This window comes from Bombyx mori, chromosome 6 (genome assembly GCF_030269925.1).
Source record: "Bombyx mori chromosome 6, ASM3026992v2".
Classification (NCBI taxonomy): Eukaryota; Metazoa; Arthropoda; class Insecta; order Lepidoptera; family Bombycidae; genus Bombyx; species Bombyx mori.
The window spans coordinates 13,967,030-13,988,675 of NC_085112.1; the positions used below are offsets into that span (position 1 = coordinate 13,967,030).

Sequence of the window (21,646 nt, forward strand, 5' to 3'; positions counted from 1 at the left end):
TTTACTAAGTTAGAACCACTTATCCTGTCTATTTCTGCCACGAAAAAATCGTACGATCCAGCTTGAAAAATGAGACATCCGTTTTACAATACCTTTGAGATTTCTACCTTTTTTTTCAGGCCGGAAGCCGAACCTCTTACGAGGTCCCCGCGCATTGGGGCGCGCGGGGTATGATGGGACTTGACGATCAGTAGATGTTGGGAGCAGACAGCGGGCCCAAGGACGTTTTAGGGCCCTACCGCACTAAACAACTCCTCTGCACTCTGACACCCGACGTTCGATCTCTGCCCGGGTTCAGAACCCGGTCAGTTTAAGGGGTTTCCCGCGGTCAACACTACAACCAGACTCGCGGCACCTCCCTTATGACGCCCAACCGACGGATTGTCGAGGCGATTGTCGACGACCAACGACGCCGGTCTCCGTGGTACGGTGGCCCTACCAAGCCACCCAGGCGATGCCGCTGGTGTTCCGGAATGTCCCGCCAGGTCAAAACCTTGTTGCTCTTCCATAGTATGTTCGCAAGCTGCCTCGAACGAGAAAACTTACATACGCCCCGTCATGACGTAGGCAAGCGTAGTGTTCGCTCACGCGGCCCGCACCAACTTGAGACCCCTTCAGGTTATATATACAATCCCGATTCTGCAGGATAGCCGTCAGAGCACCATGGTTCCTAAGGAACGTGGATCTCCACGATGACCTGGAGCTCGACCCCGTCAGTAAGTATCTTCAGTCGGCATCGCTGCGTCACTTCGAGAAGACGGCACGACATGAGAACCCTCTTGTCATGGCCGCTGGAAACTACATAGGTACCAGATCCTGTAGACCGAATGGTAAACCGTCGACCTCGCCCAAAGCACGTCATCACGGATCCTCCTGATCCATTAACGGTGCTTTTAGGCACTACAAGCACCGGTCACCGTCCTCGTCGAACCCGTCGCTTGCGACGAAGGGCTCGACGAGCGAATTAACCCACAGACACAGCCCACTGAGTTTCTCGCCGGATCTTCTCAGTGGGTCGCGTTTCCGATCCGGTGGTAGATTCTGCGAAGCACTGCTCTTGCTAGGGTCAGTGTTAGCAACTCTCCGGCTAGAGCCCCGTGAGCTCACCTACACACGCTAGGGTAAGCTGACATAGCCTCTCAAGACTATCAGCATAGTTAGGAAAAAAATATATTAAAAAAATCGAACGAGACGGTGTGGTGCCCGTGAACTTTCCTGACCGTAATCACGCGCTGCGGACGTCGCAACGCCACGACGCGACGTTGTCGTGGGTCAGGGCTTGGCAGTACACGGGAGTCCCATACAGTGCCACCCCCGAGTAGAGGCGGGGCACCACCATGTCAGGCCATCCGACGTTCGGCAATAGCTGACTCAGCGAGCTGGCAGGACGGTACTTGGTGTAACTACTTACACCAGGCGAGCCCAGGATTTGTTCAATTTTGCAAACATACTTTTTGTTTATACTTTGTATAGCGGAAAAAAAGAATTCCAATAAAAACTTATTATAAACTTAGAAGTTATTCAGTTGTATTCTTTTTTTAAATTCATTTAAACGATTTTCGTTTTTGAATCATATAAGGTTGTTGATATTGACAATAAGCTATGCGAACTTTTGCAGCTACAGCTGCAAAATTTGATATACCAAACATCAAGGGGATTTGGCGATTGATTTTATGTTGACATAAAATTGTACCAGTAAATTACGTCGTCGTGGCCCAAAAGGATAAGACGTCCGGTGCATTCATATCTAGCGATGCATCGGTGTTCGAATCCCGCAGGCGGGTACCAATTTACCTAATGAAATACGTACCTACTTAGCAAATGCTCACGATTGACTTCCACGGTGAAGGAATAACATTGTGTAATAAAAATCAAACCCGCAAACTTATAATTTGCGTAATTACTGGTGGCAGGACCTCTTGTGAGTCCGCGCGGGCAGATACCACCATCCTGCCTATTTCTGCCGTGAAGCAGTAATGCGTTCGGTTTGAAGGGTGGGGAAGCCGTTGTAACTGTACTTGAGACCTTAGAACTCAAAGTGGGTGGCGCATTTACGTTGTAGATGTCTATGTGCTCCAGTAACCACTTAACACCAGGTGGGCTGTGAGCGCATCTACCCATCAAAGCAAAAAAAAACATAAAAATCTTTTATTCATTTATTGAAAACGAACTAATCGATTATAATTGGAAAGATTTTCGAGTGTTTTCATAATAAACAGCTTCTTTTTATTTTAAAAAAATTGGCATATTATTATGGAATTTACCGGAGTTCTGCCCAGTTCTTTCTAATTTACCCAGCATTTATGGAGAATTTTAATCTACAATTTATCCTACACCGGTAGGTACCTACCTACTAGCTTTTAAAATTAGAACTGTCAAAGTCAGGTGTTAATTGTGACTGTCAAAATAAGAAACGAAGAAATGGCATTGAGTTTAATCGAATTATCCTGTTAAAGATCATGTTTTTGAAAATTTTATAGTGTATGTAAAATACATTAAAATGTTTTCTCTAACGGGACGCAGGCACTTACATAAGGTCCTCAAAACTTTGAGGTTATCCTTTGCCGATTTTAGCAATTTACCCGATATAAAGAAGTTGAATGCGGTGAGGACTGTCGAGAAGACGATAGATAACAATACGAGTATTTTTGTGGAGAGTCCCATACATGTTAAAATCCAGCCCATTGATGTGAATGATTTAAATGCACATAATAAACTTACTATGACTCTGTACAGTCACGGCAAGGATGCGAGCGATTTCCAAGTTAAACAGACTTCCAAACGGCTAGAATTGTTAAACAAGAACACCGCCTCAGATAAAAACGACGTGTGTCTGATTCAGGTACCTTACCAGCTAAAAGTTCAGGTTTCAACTTCCGATAATGCTTCTGTTCACCTTTCAAAACTAGAAGGCGATGAATTTATAGTTAAAACACAGAAAGGAGCTGTGAACGTGAAAGATATCAAAGCACAGAATATTAAAATTGAAACTGTTGAAGGAGAAGTCACAACTGAAGGTCGAATACAAGCAAGCAATATTGAACTTAAAACAGGCTTAAATTCTGGCATTAAGTGTCATAATGTTATGGCTAATTCCTTCATTGTCAGCACACATGCTGGGCCCATAGCTGTAAAGTCATGTTACAGTGATAATTCACATTTCACAACATTGATGGGTAACATTCGTCTTGACCACTTACATAGATCTGTGTTGATTGACATCATCCAGCGAGGGAACTTACACATAACTGGATTCTCAGGGAATATCCAGGCCAGCCTGAAAAGTGGTGAGGTCTACATGCATGCATCACAGTTGATGGAAAAAAGCAGTATCTTCATTCATGAAAAAGGCAAAGTTGAACTTCTCATTCCAGATATAATAAATAATTTGCCTGCAACAAATCTGATAGCTGAAAAAATTACTGTTGACGATAAAATATTGAAGCTTGGAAGATTCATGGATGATTCACATCCAAAAAGGTTTCGATTTGAAAAGGAACCACATAATGAGTTGCATATAGTGTGTAAGAATGGCTCGATTGATTTGAAAGAAACAGATCTCCCGTTTATAGTGTGATTGCTGCAATTCTAATAGTTTTTTTTTTTTTGTAAATATTATATTGTATTTTACTATGTTAGTAAGACTTGAATGTTATTTATTTTTTTAATTAAAAATAGTGTTTATAATTTTGTTTAAATACATCAAGTTTTATTTGAAACTACACAGTAATTCAAGTGTAATCTATAGAACAAGAAATCTTATGTGCTTAACAAATTTATTCCAAGTATTAATTTTCTTTTTACACAATGACATTTGTTGAATCTACCTTTTTTAAATGTCATTGTTATAGTGGTTTTGTTAAATGAATGCTGTATTACTACTGTGAAGTATTATTTATATATTTAGTTAGTTGACATAGAGATTGACAATGGCAAGAGTGAGCATTTGTATCTTGAAAACATAGTTTGTTAGTAACTCAGCTTTTTGGTAGATTTCTTCCATTGTATGATAATCAACCCAGGGGTACTAAGGTCAGAACGATGCCTTCAATGAACACTACTCTAACTCAAAATTTTGAAATTTTCGTTTTTCAGGCAAATCGCTTCACTATTTTAAAAGTATTACAAATTCATTGTTAATGGGGTTCGAAGCAAGAGTAAATCAACTAGTTACACAAGAAAAAACCATAAAATCTTTATTATTGCAGATATATTTATCAACTTTTTTCGTTTAAACTCTCCTCCTGTAAACCTAAGAATTTGGAGTTAGAGTAGTGTTCATTGAAGGCATCGAGAAGATCTAGGAAACCAATCTACGACTAAATACTTCCATGCCAATATGGCTTGTGGTAGGTGAGAATCACGTTTTCATGTCAACTGGTTTAACTAACCGCTTAACAAGTTACTATGTGGGCCTTCAGTGTTTGCTCGTCTTAATGGCGAAGTATCCGGAAACGGAACCTGGATGAATTAGCGGTTGGCTAAATCAATAAATACATAGACCATTTCTGGAACCTAAGAGACATAACATAGAGAATCAAATACCCTTTGTAAATTCAGAGTTTCCGAATAATTAAAAAGATTATAAAGAGATCTTTTTATGGAGATAATGTGAGACACCCAATAACAGTATATGAGACAAACTAATAATTCCGAGCGGGTCCGAAGGTCCATTTATAAAAAAAAAAAAACTATTAAAAATGTATTTAGCAGCGAAGTCTGTGCTGTTTGAACAATTATTATTTCTGCCATTTATTGAAATTGAATTGAATTGACTGAATTGTCAGATCGTATGCGAAGTTTTTTTTATTGCTTAGATGGGTGGACGAGCTCACAACACATCTGGTGTTAAGTGGTTACTTGAGATATAAGTTCTAAGGTCTCACTATAGTTACAGTTAAAAATATGACCACCTCTGGTTCTAGGTTTGATATATTATCTAGGTATAGTAAATTTTAAATCATAGCAATATTAAAGTTTAATTATTAATTTATTTAAATCATTCTAGAACACAACCGTGTTCACTAACTAATTAGAGGCGGTCGTGTTTAGGTAATTAAAACAACTTCTATGCCTCTTTCTTGCGTAAAAGTAGTAATAATTTATACCTACCATGTCCAGAAATCGCGAACACCGAAGAAAATACTTTAGTACTAATTTGTCAAGGCGTCTGCATATTGTGTTGTCTGAAAAATTGGTCATAAGAGAGTGAAGTTATTAATAGATATTAATATAATTACGTGTGCAAAAACATATTGAATTGTTCTATTATTGAATCGTTATGGTATCTTATTATAGAATGTTACGACGTTGAAGATGTGTATGTGGTTTATCACGTAGTCCAATTGTGGAGAAATAAATTATTATCATTAGTTTTAGTCTTTTTCTTAACTATCCTTAATTGTTTACAAACGATTACTATCATTCCGTAATATTTTGTTTATTTTTAACTAGGTAATTGTTAATTGGGTACAAAGATGAGTTAGTGCTGAGCGGCGGGGCGCTGCTTTATTCTGATAACGAGGCTGTTTATATGCGCGAGCGTCGCTGCCGCGCGTCAGTCACTCCGCCATGCCGGCCTGTGCGCCTGAGTTTTCCCGCCTCGCGCGTTCTAACACAGAGCTAGTCTTTTCGCCGCGCAAGAGATGCTCTCACCAGCCACCACCTTTCACGGCTTTGAGGCGATCTTTCTCGTCAACGTTTTCGCTTATACCAGAAGAACGTGCCATTAGCCCCGAGCGACCGCCGCCCGTGCCGCACCTGATTCGACTCCTCACCTGGGGACCTCGTCTAATGCTGCGCCCGGTCTTCGCTCTCCTCAGCATTGTCTCGCATCCGGCTTGGAAACAAATATTAGTGGTACTACCGACGCTGTGGATTGCTGCTTCGCTGTTTATATTCTGGAAATGTGTGCAGTGCCCTATAAGTGTTCTTAAGATGATTGCTCGAGTTATTAGTTCGAAGGGGAATAACAAGCCTCGGACAGTCCTCATCAGTGGCGGCAGTTCAGTGCAAGCTTTACATTTGGCGAGGAATTTCCATTCGGCCGGTGCGAGAGTAGTGGCTTTCGAAATAGAAGGACAGTTTGCGCTACTGAAATACTCAGCAGCTGTTCATAAATTCTATTCAGTGCCGAGGCCTAATCCCGCTGATCCTCTTGCCTATGCTCGAGCATTAAAAGCGATAGTGGAACAAGAGTCTGTTGTATTCTACGTGCCGGTGAGTTCAACGACACCGGCCTATTATGACGCTCTCGCAAAACCACACATGGAAGTGGTGGGATGTCAATGTTTTGTTCCTTGCGCTCGAGATGTCGTCACACTGGATGATCCTTTGGAATTAATGCGAGTCAGTCGTGCTGCGGGTCTGATCACTCCGCAATTCTGGGTCGTAGCGAGTGACGAAGATGTTCGCGCGTGGTACGACAGCGGAGCTTCTAAAGAGGGACGTCACTTCATTGCCAGCGCCGGAGCCCGAGGTGCTCGTGATCGCTTACGTTTTGTGATGCCCGAAGAGAAAACACAATTCAGATTCCCCCGTGAAATCAGCGCTGAAAAGCCTTGGGTCATTGTCCGAGAGCCTAAAGGAGAAAAAATCGTTACGTGCACAACTCTGAAGGAATCTCGTGCGGTCAATAATGTGACGTGCCGCGTGGATGCTGCCCGCAAAGGTCTCGTTCCACAGAAAGATGACGAAGCTGATGCTTGGGTTCAAAGATTCGTGTCATTCCTTGCGCCAGTCAGACCCATGACGGGGCACGTGTCGTTCAGGCTCGTTCGTGAAGAAAATCCATCGAACGGGCACTCGAATAAGCTTATAGCCATCGGTGCGAGGGTTGGAGTGTCTCTACCGTACTTATGTCAAGGGCAGACCAGGTGCGGACACGCGGCGGCCGTCGGGAAGCTGCTGGATACAGTTTTGGACACGCGCGAAGCATTATTCGCGTTTTGGGACCCGCTGCCGTACTGCGCGTACTACCAGTCCAGAATGCCGGAAGACCGACGGTCGCTGCCGCCGGAGCCGTGCAAGACACCACCGAATGTTCCCCTCTGAAACCACTGTTTTTCAGCGTAGGGATTATTTATTATAGACACTCAAGTACCTGAAGAGTGCACTAGTGAGCACTCTGTCGGCGCGTGCCGTAACTAAGTCTGTTGCTCTCTTTTTGTTGTAACCTCGACGCGCTTGGGACTCGCAAGCGATAGGTCGAGGCAACGACACGACATATTGTAACTACTAAGTAGATTATTTTATAAGCACTTCATTGAATTACTTTGTATACTATTTTATATTAAGACGTGTAATAAAGATGGATTTAAAATAAAAACACTGTTTTTCTTTTAAGCATCCTTCGGTTACCTAAGCATCATCCTTTAAGCGTCACGTAGGCACTGTGACTTTGTCGTATTAATTAATTACAAGTTTATATGTTTCATAACGAGCACGGCTTAGTCGAGATAATTAAGTACTTGTGTCAAATATAAAATGGAAAATTCCAGTCGAGAGAAAGTCAAGGGTCGTCAACTGATGACTTTAACACTCCAAACAATAATTTTAATGATAAAATGATTAATCCATTTCATAACATTCAAACAAATAAATATTTTAAATTTAGAATGAATTGTTTTCAATTCGGTTCATTTCCCTTCTGTTATTTTCAGCTTTATTTGGTACACAGAATGAATCACAATGTCCGACCTGGAATTGTATTTATATATTCATTTACCCAGATCTTCAAGGTGGTGTTCTTTTCTTTGCAGTACAAAAATACTCGCTTTATTATCACACGGATGCAGCGTGAATTATGCTAATGATTAATTATGGAAAAAAAATCTTTATGTAATTTACATTTTATCACACACATAGATAATAAAGGTTATTTTATTGATTGTGCATTAATCAAATAAGTAAGTATAAACTTCAAAAACACCCGGCAAGCAATGGCTGCATTCACTCTGTGATTACTGTGATTGTTTAACATAAAATGGCCTATGAGTTGGTTTGTCAATTCAGAGCATAATTAAAAATATTTTAACCCGCCGAAAGTCTAAGAGGACATAAACGCCCGCGTAAGTACGTTGTATACGTGTTTAAAAATATATATATTGCATATACGGATGTAGGAGTTCATCAGTATTACCATTTAGTGGTTACTGGAGCCCCACACACGCAGTGGACACATGTGGTCTCAGCTCAATTGTATTGTATGTAGTATAGTTATTCTGCCGCCCTTTAAACCGAAACGCATTTCTCTACAGTGTGCTTAGTGCGAGTTTTTTAACGTTCTTGATAGCGTAAAAGTTTGAGTTATAAAAAAAGGGGTCGAATCTACCCGCACGGGACACCGTACCACAAGTCGTTACGAAAATTATATAACTATAGCGACCCGCCCTCACTTCGCTTCGGAAACATTAAAACACACATGAAACCAAAAAAATAAATAAAAAAAAGTAGCCTATGTTCATCAGGGACAATGTCGGCTTCTAATGGAAAAAGAATTTTTCAAATCGGTCCAGTAGTTTCGGAGCCTATTCGAAACAAACAAACAAACAAATCTTTCCTCTTTATAATATTAGTATAGATATAGATTTCCTGCTAGTTTGGTTTTTGTTACACGAAGACAGTTCTTGATCGTGAGACTCATTCGTAAACATGACTGCCTATACGTATCTCCTTAGAAAATATTAGGGGTTCAGCGTGTCAGGACTTTATCCAATTAAATAAAGTTGGATTTGTGATAATTTGATGTAATTTTATTGTATTTTACTTCGTGCGCTGTACGATGTGTCCGTGAGGTCGCCTACCGCTTTATTTGAACATCCTTTCCTAAATCACTATTATAAAGCCTAAGGTTTTTTTTACCATAAATAATGTTTTGTTGGTTCTGTATAAAAATATTTATTTTACAACAGGAAGATGGTATTGAGCGGATGTGATTAGGAGATGTATGGAAATGGTGTGCAAGGTACAGGAGGAAGAGATCGACCGAAGAAGACATGGATGGAGTATGTGAATGACGATATGAGAAAGAGAGAGGAGTGAGTGTTGAGATGACGGCCGATAGAAGAGAATGGAATAGAAAAATTCGCTGTGCCGACCCCACCTAGTGGGATAAGGTGGAGACAAAGGAGAAGAAAAGATGGTATTGAGCGGAAAGTCTGATAGAATGTGTAAAAAATTCAAATTTTAACAATAAAGAATTTTACTTCTACAAAAGAAAACAAGAATATCATCAAGGTAGTCGTAATCGATTTAACGTGATTTATTATGGATGTCTCAAAAACAACTGATAAGATTTTGGTAAAATTTAAATGGAACCAAATGAGCAGCATTCAAATGGGAATCATAGAGATCGGTTAACCTAGAAAACCAAAAATTAACAGACTAAAAAGTATAATCGAGTTGAGAACGACCTTCTTCTTTGATGTTAAAAAACAAATTTTAATCAAAGGCGCAAAATTTGTACTAAGTTAAACTTGTTTGTGCAAGTTGTACCATCCATCTAGCCTATTTTAAGTTTTAAGGGCGTGTCTTCAAGTGTGACTTAGACCTCATTTTTCAAATATTAATGGCATTATTGTTATTCTGTAGCTGTCGGCGTTTTTTGGTCACCTTACAACATCTATGTAACTTACTTGTAACTTACTTGAGACCTTAGAACTTATATCTCAAGATGGGTGGCGCATTTACGTTGTGGATGTCTATGGGCTCCAGTAACCACTTAACACCAGGTGGGCTGTGAGCTCGTCCACCTATCTAAGCAATAAAAAAAAAATCTATATCATGATAAGAAAATCTACTCAGTACACTACTTTATCAATACTAATATATGTCTATTTAAAAAATCCGATAAAGTTCCGGAATCGTATGCGCACTACCCATAAAACTACTGGACATATTGAATTATTTTTAAGTGTTACTTTTTGCGTTAAATTTCATTTCATCATCATCATCATCATCATCAGCCTGCGGCAGTCCACTGCTGGACATAGGCCTCCCCCAAAGCTCGCCACTGAACCCGATCTTCGGTTCTACGCATCCAGTTACTGCCAGCTGCCTTGCGCAGGTCGTCGCTCCATCTAGCAGGAGGGCGTCCCACACTACGTTTGCCGGTTCGCGGTCTCCACTCCAGAACACGTCTACCCCAACGGTTATCGGTTCTGCGACATATGTGACCAGCCCACTGCCACTTCAGCTTACTAACTCTGCGAGCTATATCGATCACTTTGGTTTTTGCCCGAATGACCTCATTGCGTATTCGGTCTCGCAATGACAAACCGAGCATAGCTCGCTCCATAGCTCGCTGAGTAACTTTTAATTGGTGGACTAGTCGCACAGTCAGTGTCCACGTTTCGGCTCCGTAGGTAAGCACGGGTAGGACGCACTGATTATAGACCTTTGTCTTCAGACATTGTGGTATGGGCGACGAAAAGACCTGACGAAGCTTCCCGAACGCTGCCCAGCCCAACTGAATCCTTCTGGTCACTTCCTTCTCAAAGTTGTTTCTACCTAGTTGTAGGGTCTGTCCCAGGTAGACATACTCTTGAACAACTTCGAGAGGTGTACCGCCAACATCGATTGGTCTCGGAATGACGTTTCCGTTAAACATTACCTTGGTTTTATCCAAGTTCATTCCGAGGCCAACCCGTTGGGATGCAGCATTAAGGCTGTGCACCATCTCTTGTAAGTCCTGCAGCGATTCCGCCATGATGACGATATCATCGGCAAAGCGAAGATGTGAGATATACTCGCCGTTTTTGTTAATGCCGCGTCCGTTCCAGTCCAGAGTCTTGAAAACGTCCTCCAGTGCGTTTGTAAACAGTTTCGGGGATATAATATCCCCCTGTCTTACACCTCTGCGCAACTGGATTGGTCTCGTCTGGTCTTTCTGTACTTGGACGGTCATTGTAGCGGCATCGTACAGGCATCTTAGTGCATCGATGTATCGCCAGTCAGCTTGACACCGCTGCAAAGATTCCAGAACAGCCCAGGTCTCGATCGAGTCAAAGGCTTTCTCGTAGTCCACAAACGCCAGACATAGTGGCAGATTATACTCTTCAGTCTTCTGTATAATCTGCCGAACTGTGTGAATGTGGTCCACGGTACCAAATCCTCTTCGGAATCCTGCCTGTTCCGGAGGCTGGAAGTCGTCAAGTCTCTGAGCGAGACGATTCGTTATGACTCTTGAAAACAATTTGTAGACGTGGCTCAGGAGCGAGATGGGGCGATAATTCTTTAAAAGTGTTTTATCTCCTTTCTTAAAGAAAAGGACAACTATGCTCCTGCTCCACGCCCTTGGAGTTTTACCGGTAAAGAGGGCAGTGTTGAAGAGCTTCTGGAGCTCCCTAATAACAGGAAGACCTCCTGCTTTCAAGAGCTCAGAAGTAACACCATCCTCCCCCGGGGCCTTTCCGTTTTTAAGATTTTCAAGAGCCATCCCGATCTCGTCTACACTAATCTGTGGCAGCTCGTTGGTGTAGTGGCGGGACAGTGTGGCTCGGACATCTGCTGGGTCGGAGACAGGCTTAGTTGCTTTGGAAGTATAGAGGCCTCCGTAGAAGTCCTCAAGTTCCTTGAGAATCTCCGGTTTGGAGGCGAGAATTTGGCCATCCTTTTTGGTCAGTTTTGTAAGGTGGCTTTTACCAAGAGGCTGCACGAACACCTTGGCTCCTCGGTTTTGCTCGATTGCGTCATTGATCCGCTGAGTATTGTACCGTCGGAGATCGCGTCGTACCAGCGTCCTGATTTTCTTATTAAGAGCCACCTTCTCTGATTGTGTGGCCTGTGTGTTTTCTCGCCTTTCTTCCATTAGCCGGAGAGTCTCGGATGATAACTTTGATGTTCTGCCTGTACGACCCTTTGGACACAGTCTCTGTCCCTCCTGTCTCAGTGTCCTCACCACGCCATCTAAGGCCTCGTCTACGTCTGTGGTGGTTTCCAAGGCAGCGAATCGGTTATGGAGATCTAGCTGGAATTGCTCCGGATCTACAGCCATGTGATGTAGGCTGGGTCGAAGCGTAGACTTTATTAGACGAGTGCGTTCTAACTTGAAGTCCATATTCAGTGTGCCTCTGACAAGTCGGTGATCACTACCGGTATTGAACCTGCTGATCACAGAGACATCCCTGAATATATGCTTCTTGTCCGTCATAATAAAGTCTATCTCGTTTTTCGTCACAGCGTCGGGGCTTAGCCAAGTCCACTTCCTTTGTGGCTTCTTTTTAAAGAACGAGTTCATTAGAAAGAGCCTCTCACGCTGAAGGAAGTTGACTAGCATTTGCCCCCTGTGGTTCCTACATCCATAACCGAAGGATCCTAGCACCGATAAATTTGAATGATAAATTTCATTTATCATCTTCATACTTTACTGGTGGTAGGACCTCTTGTGAGTCCGCACGGGTAGGTACCACCGCCCCGCCTATTTCTACCGTGAAGCAGTAATGCGTTTCGGTTTGAAGGGTGGGACAGCCGTTGTGACTATACTGAGACCTTAGAACTATATCTCAAGGTGTGTGGCGCATTTACGTTGTAGATGTTTATGGGCTCCAGTAACCACTTAAAACCAGGTGGGCTGTGAGCTCGTCCAAATATCTAAGCAATAAAAAAAAAACATAGTTAATAAACTTTAATAGTATGGTCGATAGATGGCGTTGTTTTCTGAATCGTTTTGTTGATTTGATGCGAAATGTTTTGATTTCAAAATGTATCTCCAATTTAGTACTTTAAGTAGACGAAGCCGGAGGACACAGCTAGTTATAGTTACGAAAATAACTGCCTGTCAGATTTTTCTTCGTCTGTCACATTGTCTCACTCAAACCATCGAATCGATTTTGACGATTTTTTTTTGTTATTGGTCTGGTAGGCAGACGAGCATACGGCTCACCTGATGGTGAGTGGCTACCGTCGCCCATGGACTTCAGCAATGCCAGGGGCAAAACCGAGCCGCTGCCTGCCGTTAAAACCGTTGATGTAGAAAAGGTTTGAGTTGCACCACGGGAAATAAAATACGATACATTTTTTTTCCACTACGAAGCGACGCCTACGCAATACATAGCGCAGTTCATGCATGTTCAAAACTAAATCACTAAAACATAAACACAAACTAAAAAATAATCACATATTCGTTGAGTGTACAGATTCAATCGTAATTCTTAAATACTATTGGTGCGGCTTGCGATTTTATTAGCTGGTTGAGAGGCTTGGTGAATTTTTGTTTTTGAGAAATAAAACTGTTTTGTCTGTGGCGTATTTTTTCTACAGTTATAATATTAGGTGTTTATTGTTCAAACTTTTTTACATGAATAAAAAATGGCGTGTTACACGAATCGAGGATTGGGGGGTAAAGGGGAACATTAAGGACGACCAATCGCATGACTGCAAATTTGCATATCATCGTCCTCTACTCGTCCATCAGTAATACGAGTACGATCTCGAACACTATATTTAAATGAAATTCATAGTACGCGCAGTGCGTGGTGAAAGAACGTTGGACGCGCCGGTTGACCCGGACGCGAGATAACTCCTATCACAAGTGCATATAGTAATATATATATGTATGTATATAGTCTAGTTATTTATATGTTATCAGAATTCATTCTATTCTACCGTCCTTTCAATGGGAAGTGCTCTGAAGGAACATCCTACTTCAGTTCGAAAATCGGCTAGCATTGAGAGCCGCCGGGTGATGGTAGACCGCGTTCCCCCGACCGCTCTGGGGGAAGGTGTAACGCGGCGCCATCAAAGCGGGCTCTCGGCCCGCTGAACGAGGGAACCGGTGGTCGTGTCGCTGGCGGCCGCCGGTCCGGCGTCCGTGGGACGGTGGGATGGATGTAATGTGCTCTGCGTCAACCCTGTCCCGCCGTTTCAATAGCCCCGACTGGGCTCCCGGTCCGAGGTAGGGCGCCGGTTGTGAGCGGCAGGAGTTTTTAGTGAGGTTCAACTCCCACATACCCCACCTGCGGCGCGGGTGGGGATCCGGCGATTTTCTCCTGTGGAGAAAAAAAAAAAAAAAGCATTGTGAGCCGTATTTGATTAATCTATACTAATATTATAAAGCTGAAGAGTTTGTTTGTTTGAATGCGCTAATCTTAGGAACTACTCATCCGATTTGAAAAATTCTTTGAGTGTTAGACAGCCCATTTATTGAGGAACGCTATATAACATTACGGTAAGACCAATACAAGTGGCGCACCAATAAAGAATGTTTCAAAATAGGGGTTTAAATAGCTTCTTTACATACTATAATTCAAAAATATTTTTACTTTCTACGTAAATGAAGTGGGAGGTAAAATTTAGCGTTTTACCAAAGTAACTATTCCACGCGGACGGAGTCGCGGGCAAAAGCTAGTATTTTATAAAATTGTAATCCACGTCTATGAAGAGGCATCACCAGAGTAGCGGGTCGAACGATTTGCTCGATTACTTTGTCTTTGTGTTCGCTACAGAACAGGGTTTGTCTTCTTCTTTGTCTCCACCTTGCCGGCCGTGCCGATCCGGCTAAGAATAGTTCCGCCCCCCTATCTTCCCAGGGGTGTCGTAAAAGGCGACATGGGGATTTAAGCGCAATACATCCAGCGCTTTATCTGACTGGTAACGTGCAGTCTTTTTTATTTATTTATTGCTTAGGTGGGTGGACGAGCTCACAGCCCACCTGGTGTTAAGTGGTTACTGGAGCCCATAGACATCCACAACGTAAATGCGCCACCCACCTTGAGATATAAGTTCTAAGGTCTCAAGTATAGTTACAACGGCTGCACCACCCTTCAAACCGAAACGCATTACTGCTTCACGGCAGAAATAGGCAGGGTGGTGGTACCCACCCGCGCGGACTAACAAGAGGTCCTACCACCAGTAATTACGCAAGTCATAACTTTGCGGGTTTCATTTTTATTACACGATGTTATTTCTTCACCGTGGAAGTCAATCGTGAATAATTGTTGAGTAGGTACATATTTCATTAGAAAAATTGGTACCCGCCTGAGATTCGAACACCGGTGCATCGTTCAACATGTATGCACCGGACGTTTTATCCGTTAGGCCACGAGGACTTACCGACTTACTTACGAGGAGTCTACCAGCAAAAGCATTCCCAAGGAGGGTCTGGCAGGCGGCCGATCGTAAAACATTGCCAAAACCTTCACAGCGATGAATACGAGGGCATATTATGAAGGTTTGCATGATAAAAAAAAATAATGGAGAATCAACAAAATATTTTTAAACCATTTGCGATAGTCCGTGTAAGTTTAGATTATTTACTTACACAATAAAATCAAATAGAAACGAATAATTTTCAAACATTTTTCATTCGTGCTTAGCTCAAGGTAAAACTCGACCACAATTCATTACACACGTGGCTTAAAGTTGTAAATTATTTAGCATACTATTTAGATTATTTGTTCTTTATTGGGGTACGAAATAAAGTCGCACGTATTGAAATTATATTCAGACGCCATAGACATCAACAACATAAATGCAGTCACTCACAGCTACACATTATCGCGGCAGAAAGGTATCTATCTACACGTGCCTGTTCAAAAGATCACTAATTACGCAAATTTTAATTTGTGCGGGTTCGATTGGTATATACTTTGTTGTATATAACGTTACTCTTTCATCGTGGAAACAATTTATTATATTTTAAGTACAATAGTTACGTATTTCATGACAAAAACTAGTAGCTGCCCGCGGGATTAGAACACCGGCTCAGTCGCATCGCTCGATACGAATGAACCGGGCGTCTTTACTTTAAGCCACGACAACTTCAAATTATTGGTAGTAGGTTATACTTCGTATCGTTAAGGGCGGGTAGCAGCATTATTAGTAGATCTGCCGCGAAGCTGTCGTCTTTTCCGATTTTATACAGGACTGCTGTTAAACAGGCTTTTGCAGTGTTGCGTTCCGCCTATTTATGCCCCGAAAAGTTGATGATTAAAATGCCGACCTTTGGTTTGAGATTTTGGGCGATATATTTAGTCCGCCCATTGCTGATAAAACAATCACTCAATGAAACAATATTAACATGTCCTAAATATCGCCTTAGACGATCAGGCGTTGAGCTCGTGGTTGTCTGTCGCATTTGTGTGCATTTCCTGTTTGATAAAATGTTCGTTGAAACGTAACCGTCAGAAAAATGTTAAGGCGAAGCTTGTAATTGGGTCATACGTAACGAGAAAAATGAATAGGGGTAGTTTTGAAAGGGCAAACGTTGAAAATAACCGGTAGCTGTCACCCGTTTTTATTGCTTTCGTAGACAAATGAGCATGCTCATGCTTCTACCCTCCTGATGGTAGAAGAGTCTTCTGTATCTTTTGCGAGTGACTAAAAAGCACGGTTCCTAGAGGGATAGCTATTTAGTCGCTCGCCAACTCTAGCAACGTGCTTCGACCTCGCCTTGGCAATAACCTTCTTGTAGGACCTGGAAGCGGCGTTATATTTCCGCCTTTCCCGTGATACTTTAAGATTCCTGTTTCCTGACATCATCCCATGCCGCGTATGCGGACCGCTTGAGGTGTGCAGCATAATTACCGGCATTGTTATACCTGTGGGACCAGTATAGTGAGGCGTAGATTCAGGTACAGCCCTCGTGATCTACGCGCAACCACAACAGGGACAGGTCCCGTTGTTCGAGGCCTCGTAGACGGCGACAACAGACATCAGCCCGGACGAATACACATTCCGGCTTTATGCAGGAAGTTGTGCTCCAATACGTAGCTGGGGTATTCAAGGTACGAGGTATCATCCGGAGCAGATATCTGCGTCTCCGTCAGAAAAAGTAAAGCTGGCTGCGCCATCTCAAGTTTGTGGAAATGAAGAATCGCCGATAAAACCCTTTTCTTTTTTCGAATCTTTATAGATAAAGAAAAAAATATATTTATTACTAGCTGACTCGGCAGACTTCGTAGTGCCTCAAGCTATAAATAAAAGACCCAAACTTTTGTATAAAATAAACTTAAAACAAACAAAGGGAACCCGTCCGACGGGGGACACATCAAAGGAAAAACAAAATGGTTATTTTCATTTAATTCTGAGTATTTTCATATTTATCTTCCTATTCATATACTTTTTAAACCTTCCGTGGACTTCCACAAATAATTCAAGACCAAAATTAGCCAAATCGGTCCAGCCCTTCTCGAGTTTTAGCGAGACTAACGAACAGCAATTCATTTTTATATAGACTAGCCGTAATCCCCCGCTTCGTTGGGCATTTAAAATAAACATTATTATAATTTATTGTCATTATATTAGGGAGTCCAACACTCATATAAATATTAGCCTATCCATTAAGTACATGTATTTTCTACATGGATACCAAGTTTCAAGTCAATCGGATGCACGGATCAGTACTTATAACAGAGAATCCGTAAAAACCACTGTAGATTTATATAGCAGTATAGATTATGTGTTTTATTATGGTTAATGCTAAAAGAGTTTGCGCTGTTGTTGTTTATTCTGTATAAAAAATGTAAATACATAGATTTCATAAGAAAATTCACAAAACGTTCGTATGAATATCGTGACCCGATTCCTTTCTCATATCCGTTTCGAATAATCATTATGTATTTACGGTTCCCCGACTGATAACGCGTGGAAACCTCCAATTATATTAGTCGCGTCGTAGAACAACTTCGATCCGCTTAAACTAATTAGTATTTTGTGGATATTATAATAGTATTGTAGATTTTTATCATGACAAAGCCAAGTTTGTGTAACGAGTAGATTTTGTTATTTATTGGAAATTTAATTAAATGACATAAAAAGGGTGCGTGTACTTATGTACGCGCGTAAGAAGTTATACTTTGTTTTTATTAAATTTATTTCCTTTTTTTTATTTAAATTTTAACCAACTTGAAAAAAAAAAACGATTAAACAACATCCTCAAACACGCATATTGGACATCCCTTTTCTTGACATCGTATAAATTCGGTAATTATCGGTACGGTTCGGAAAGTTCACCTGCGGCTATATTCAGACTCGCCAAGTTACGTCGGTCGTATTGTAATGAGCGATTTAGTGGGCAACTTCATTCTGTTAATTTTGTGTCACGGTGCGCGCGCATCGTAAAATTTCACTCTCATCAATTTTTCATAACGCGCCTAAAGAAGTATAACTTCAAAAATGTTTCTAGATTTTGCAGGTTTTGTTTTTATTAAACGATATTGTGATTTTGATTTGCGAAGAGTAGACTGACCCGGTTGTGCTGTAGTTAGCGCCTCTGATTGTTGCGCCGGGTTGTGGGTTCGATTTCCACATCAGGCAAATATTCGTGTGATAAACAGGTTTGTCTGCTCTTTGTCTGGGTGTTTATTATACCTAGTCAGGTCATAAATTCTGTCACATGTTTAATGTAAAATAATTGAAACAAGTTTATTCATTATGTAACCATTCATATACCAAAATGAACTTAACAAAACATAGATTCTTATGACACTAAAGTTTAATCAAAATGACCTCCGTGATTTTGAGTACAGGCCTTCAATCTGCGCGGCCAGTCGTCTATCGCAGCGCGAACGAGGTCCATGTCAATATCGGCGGCTGCCTTAATCAAGGATGTCTTGAGTGACTCCAAATTGGGATGAGGCTTTGAGCACGCCTTTTCCTCCAAGTGTTGCCATATCTTGTAATCTAACGGATTCAAATCTGGACTGGAGGAGGGCCAGTCTTCGTGCCGGATGAAGTCGATTTCACGCGCCGCCAGCCAGTCTTGTGTGCTCTTCGCTCTATGAGCTGGCGCCGAATCTTGTTGGAATACCCAGTGCCTGTTATTGAACATGGTATGAGAAACAGGTTCCACAAGGTTCGTCAGGACTGTATTTTGATACACAACTGCATTCGTTTTTACACCTTTCTCACAAAAATGTACCTCTGTTAAGCCCCAATAAGAAACTCCCAACCATACCATGAGCGAGGATGGAAAATGACCTCGTTGGACACGCGGAATACGGTTGCTCGCTTCTTCACTACTGTGTGCGTACACCTTATCATTTTGTTTGTTGTAGCTCTCTTCTACGGTAAAAAATTTTTCATCCTAAAAAAGAATTTCCCGATATTTTTTTCCCGCGTACTGCTTCAACAAAGCGCGGCATCTCTTCAGTCTCAGGTCCATTAGACGAGCATTCAAACGATGTCCTGTTTTTCTTCGATATGCCCGAAGCCCTAAGTCTTCATTTAACACCCTTTTCACCGTGGTTCTGCTTAACCCCATCTGAAGGGCCAACAGTTTCTGCTTACGTTTGGGATTTCTTTGAATTCGCGCCTTCACAGCTTTTATCACTGCTGGAGTCCTAACAGACCGAGGGCGACCACTTCTTGACCTGTCATCTACACTAGAGTCTTCATTGTATCGTTTGATGGTACGATAAACGAATCTTTTGGTTATATTCAAATTTTTCAGTATGTTAAAAATTTGAATTGGCGCGTAACCGCAACGATGCAACGCAATAACTGCAACACGGTCTTCTTTAAGCGTCCACTCCATATTTAAAAATGAGTAAAATACATTTTTATTTTCATGAACAATTCGAAATTCGAATTCAATAAACTTTTTTGTGGCCAGCATTCTAAAAGAAAAGTTTTTACTGTGTGACAATACTTATGACCTGACTAGGTATATATTTAAAAAAATTTAAACGTATATAAGTATGTAGGTATGTCAATTTCTGGTACCTACCCATAAATCCCACACACATACATTTGGACCGATTGATTTTATGTATATATTATTATATGGTTAGATATCGTAGAAGTCATTCGTGAACATGTGTTAAGTACGTATTACACGCACTTAAAAATCATGAGAATTGAATAGTCGCATTGCTCGATACAAGCACAACGGGCGTCTTATCACGTATGCCTGGACGACTTTCTGAGTATTTGCAATCAGATTACAATTTATCATTAAATTCGGTTAGTCGAAATTCAATTAAGGAAGTAGTACAATGTAGAAGGTAAAAAAATCTAATAATATACACAGAAATTTGTTTGTACGTCTGTTTGTTCAAAAAAAATTTTTTATTGCGTTTGTAGACTGACCATCATTGGGCCCACCTGATGGTGAGTGGTTAGCATTGTCAATGTCAGAGTCAGAGCCAAGCCGCTGCCGCTCTAGGAAAGATTTCTGCCAGTGTACCATCACGTACGACAGATGGCGTGTGAGTAGTTTCTAGGAAAACATGATTTTCAAAGAATCGGCTAAAAATTAAAATAAAAATTAAACTAAAATAAAGCAGATCAGATATAAGTAAATAATATAATTAGTAAATAATAATACGTCTCCTCAAAGAGTAGAAACAGTAAAAAAGATTGATTAATTAATTGGTTGATTGAATTTTAGCAGTAATTTTAGACTTTTGAGAAAAATATTATATATACAGTCGTGGTCAACTAATTAGGGACATTCAAGATAGTGAAGGGCTATAACCGGTTATGTACATTTAAATATAAAACCCTATTGATTTCTCAGCACCTATCATTTACATAATGTGGTCCGATTATTATGCTATAAATGGCTGTAAATAAAATATTTAATAAATAGAAATAGTATTTAATATCAAAGATTAAACATGTATTAAATATTAAGGTACAATTCTGTAGTAGACATTTAATTAAGGACAGTAAAGTATAATGAAAAATACAGTTACACAAAACTTATAATCTTCAGTGTTATAATATCTTTAACAGCTCCATTTTATTACGTGTAAAATCAGTACCCAGTAGTAAAACCTTTGTTAGTAATTACCGCTTGACACCGATGTGGCATAGACATTATCAGATTCTGACATGTTTCGACAGGAATGTTTGCCCATGCCTCACAAAAAGCTTCATGAAGTTCATCCAAATTTGTATTACGATAAGTGGCAACATTTTTCTTGATTTCGTGCCAAAGGTGCTCAATTGGGTTGAGGTGCCCATTTTTTTTCAAAATAATTCTCAAAACTTAAAATAAAAAATCTGGATTGCCGCCAAAACGACCACTAAACAATAAGAAAAGAAACAAAAAAGTATTAAAATTCCAATTTTGAAATTAGAACGCAATACCTCAGTGTCCCTAATTAAATGGCCAGCCAGCACTCTTTGAACCAATAGCACTATGATATTGTATCAGCTATACTGTAAAGAGGTTTAATGTTTAAGAAGTTGTTATTGTTTGTATAATCGCGCACATAAATGACTAATTACACTTACATGTAAAAGATATGGAATATTGCTAAGACTCGTTGGAAAAAAAAAAAAAAATTTCACAATTTGGCTTAATCTAGTTAAGCCAAAATGTGAATATTTTTTTTTATTTTCCTTAATTAGTTGACCACGACTGTATATAAATAAATAAATATTTTTACAAAAATATACTGTAAACTCATGTTTCAATGTGGGTGGCGGCATTTACGTTGTAGATGTATACGAGCTCCCGTAACCACTTAATACCAGGTGGGCTGTGAGCTGGTCCATCTATCGAAACAAATAAAAAAAAACGTGTCCAACATAATATCGTAGTTCATCAGAAAAAAACATTTCATTTAGGTTACTGACCATATGCACGGGCTATATGCTCTGTACACAAAGAGGAGCCTCTCTCTGTCTTGCAATAAAGAAACCGCACCAGTGGTACAACCGGCGACTTCACAGGCAGCGGCTGGCATTGTTGACTTTG

General features: G+C 40.8%; 1 protein-coding gene across 1 annotated transcript; it reads left to right on the forward strand.

The window, feature by feature from the left end:
* The first annotated feature begins 5,373 nt into the window (after nt 1-5,373).
* Nucleotides 5,374-7,327, forward strand: LOC101743105 (uncharacterized). The gene has a single exon (XM_004923508.5). The coding sequence runs from the start codon at nt 5,572-5,574 to the stop codon at nt 7,051-7,053; it is 1,482 nt and encodes a 493-aa protein (XP_004923565.1). The 5' UTR covers nt 5,374-5,571; the 3' UTR covers nt 7,054-7,327.
* The last annotated feature ends 14,319 nt before the right edge of the window (nt 7,328-21,646 follow it).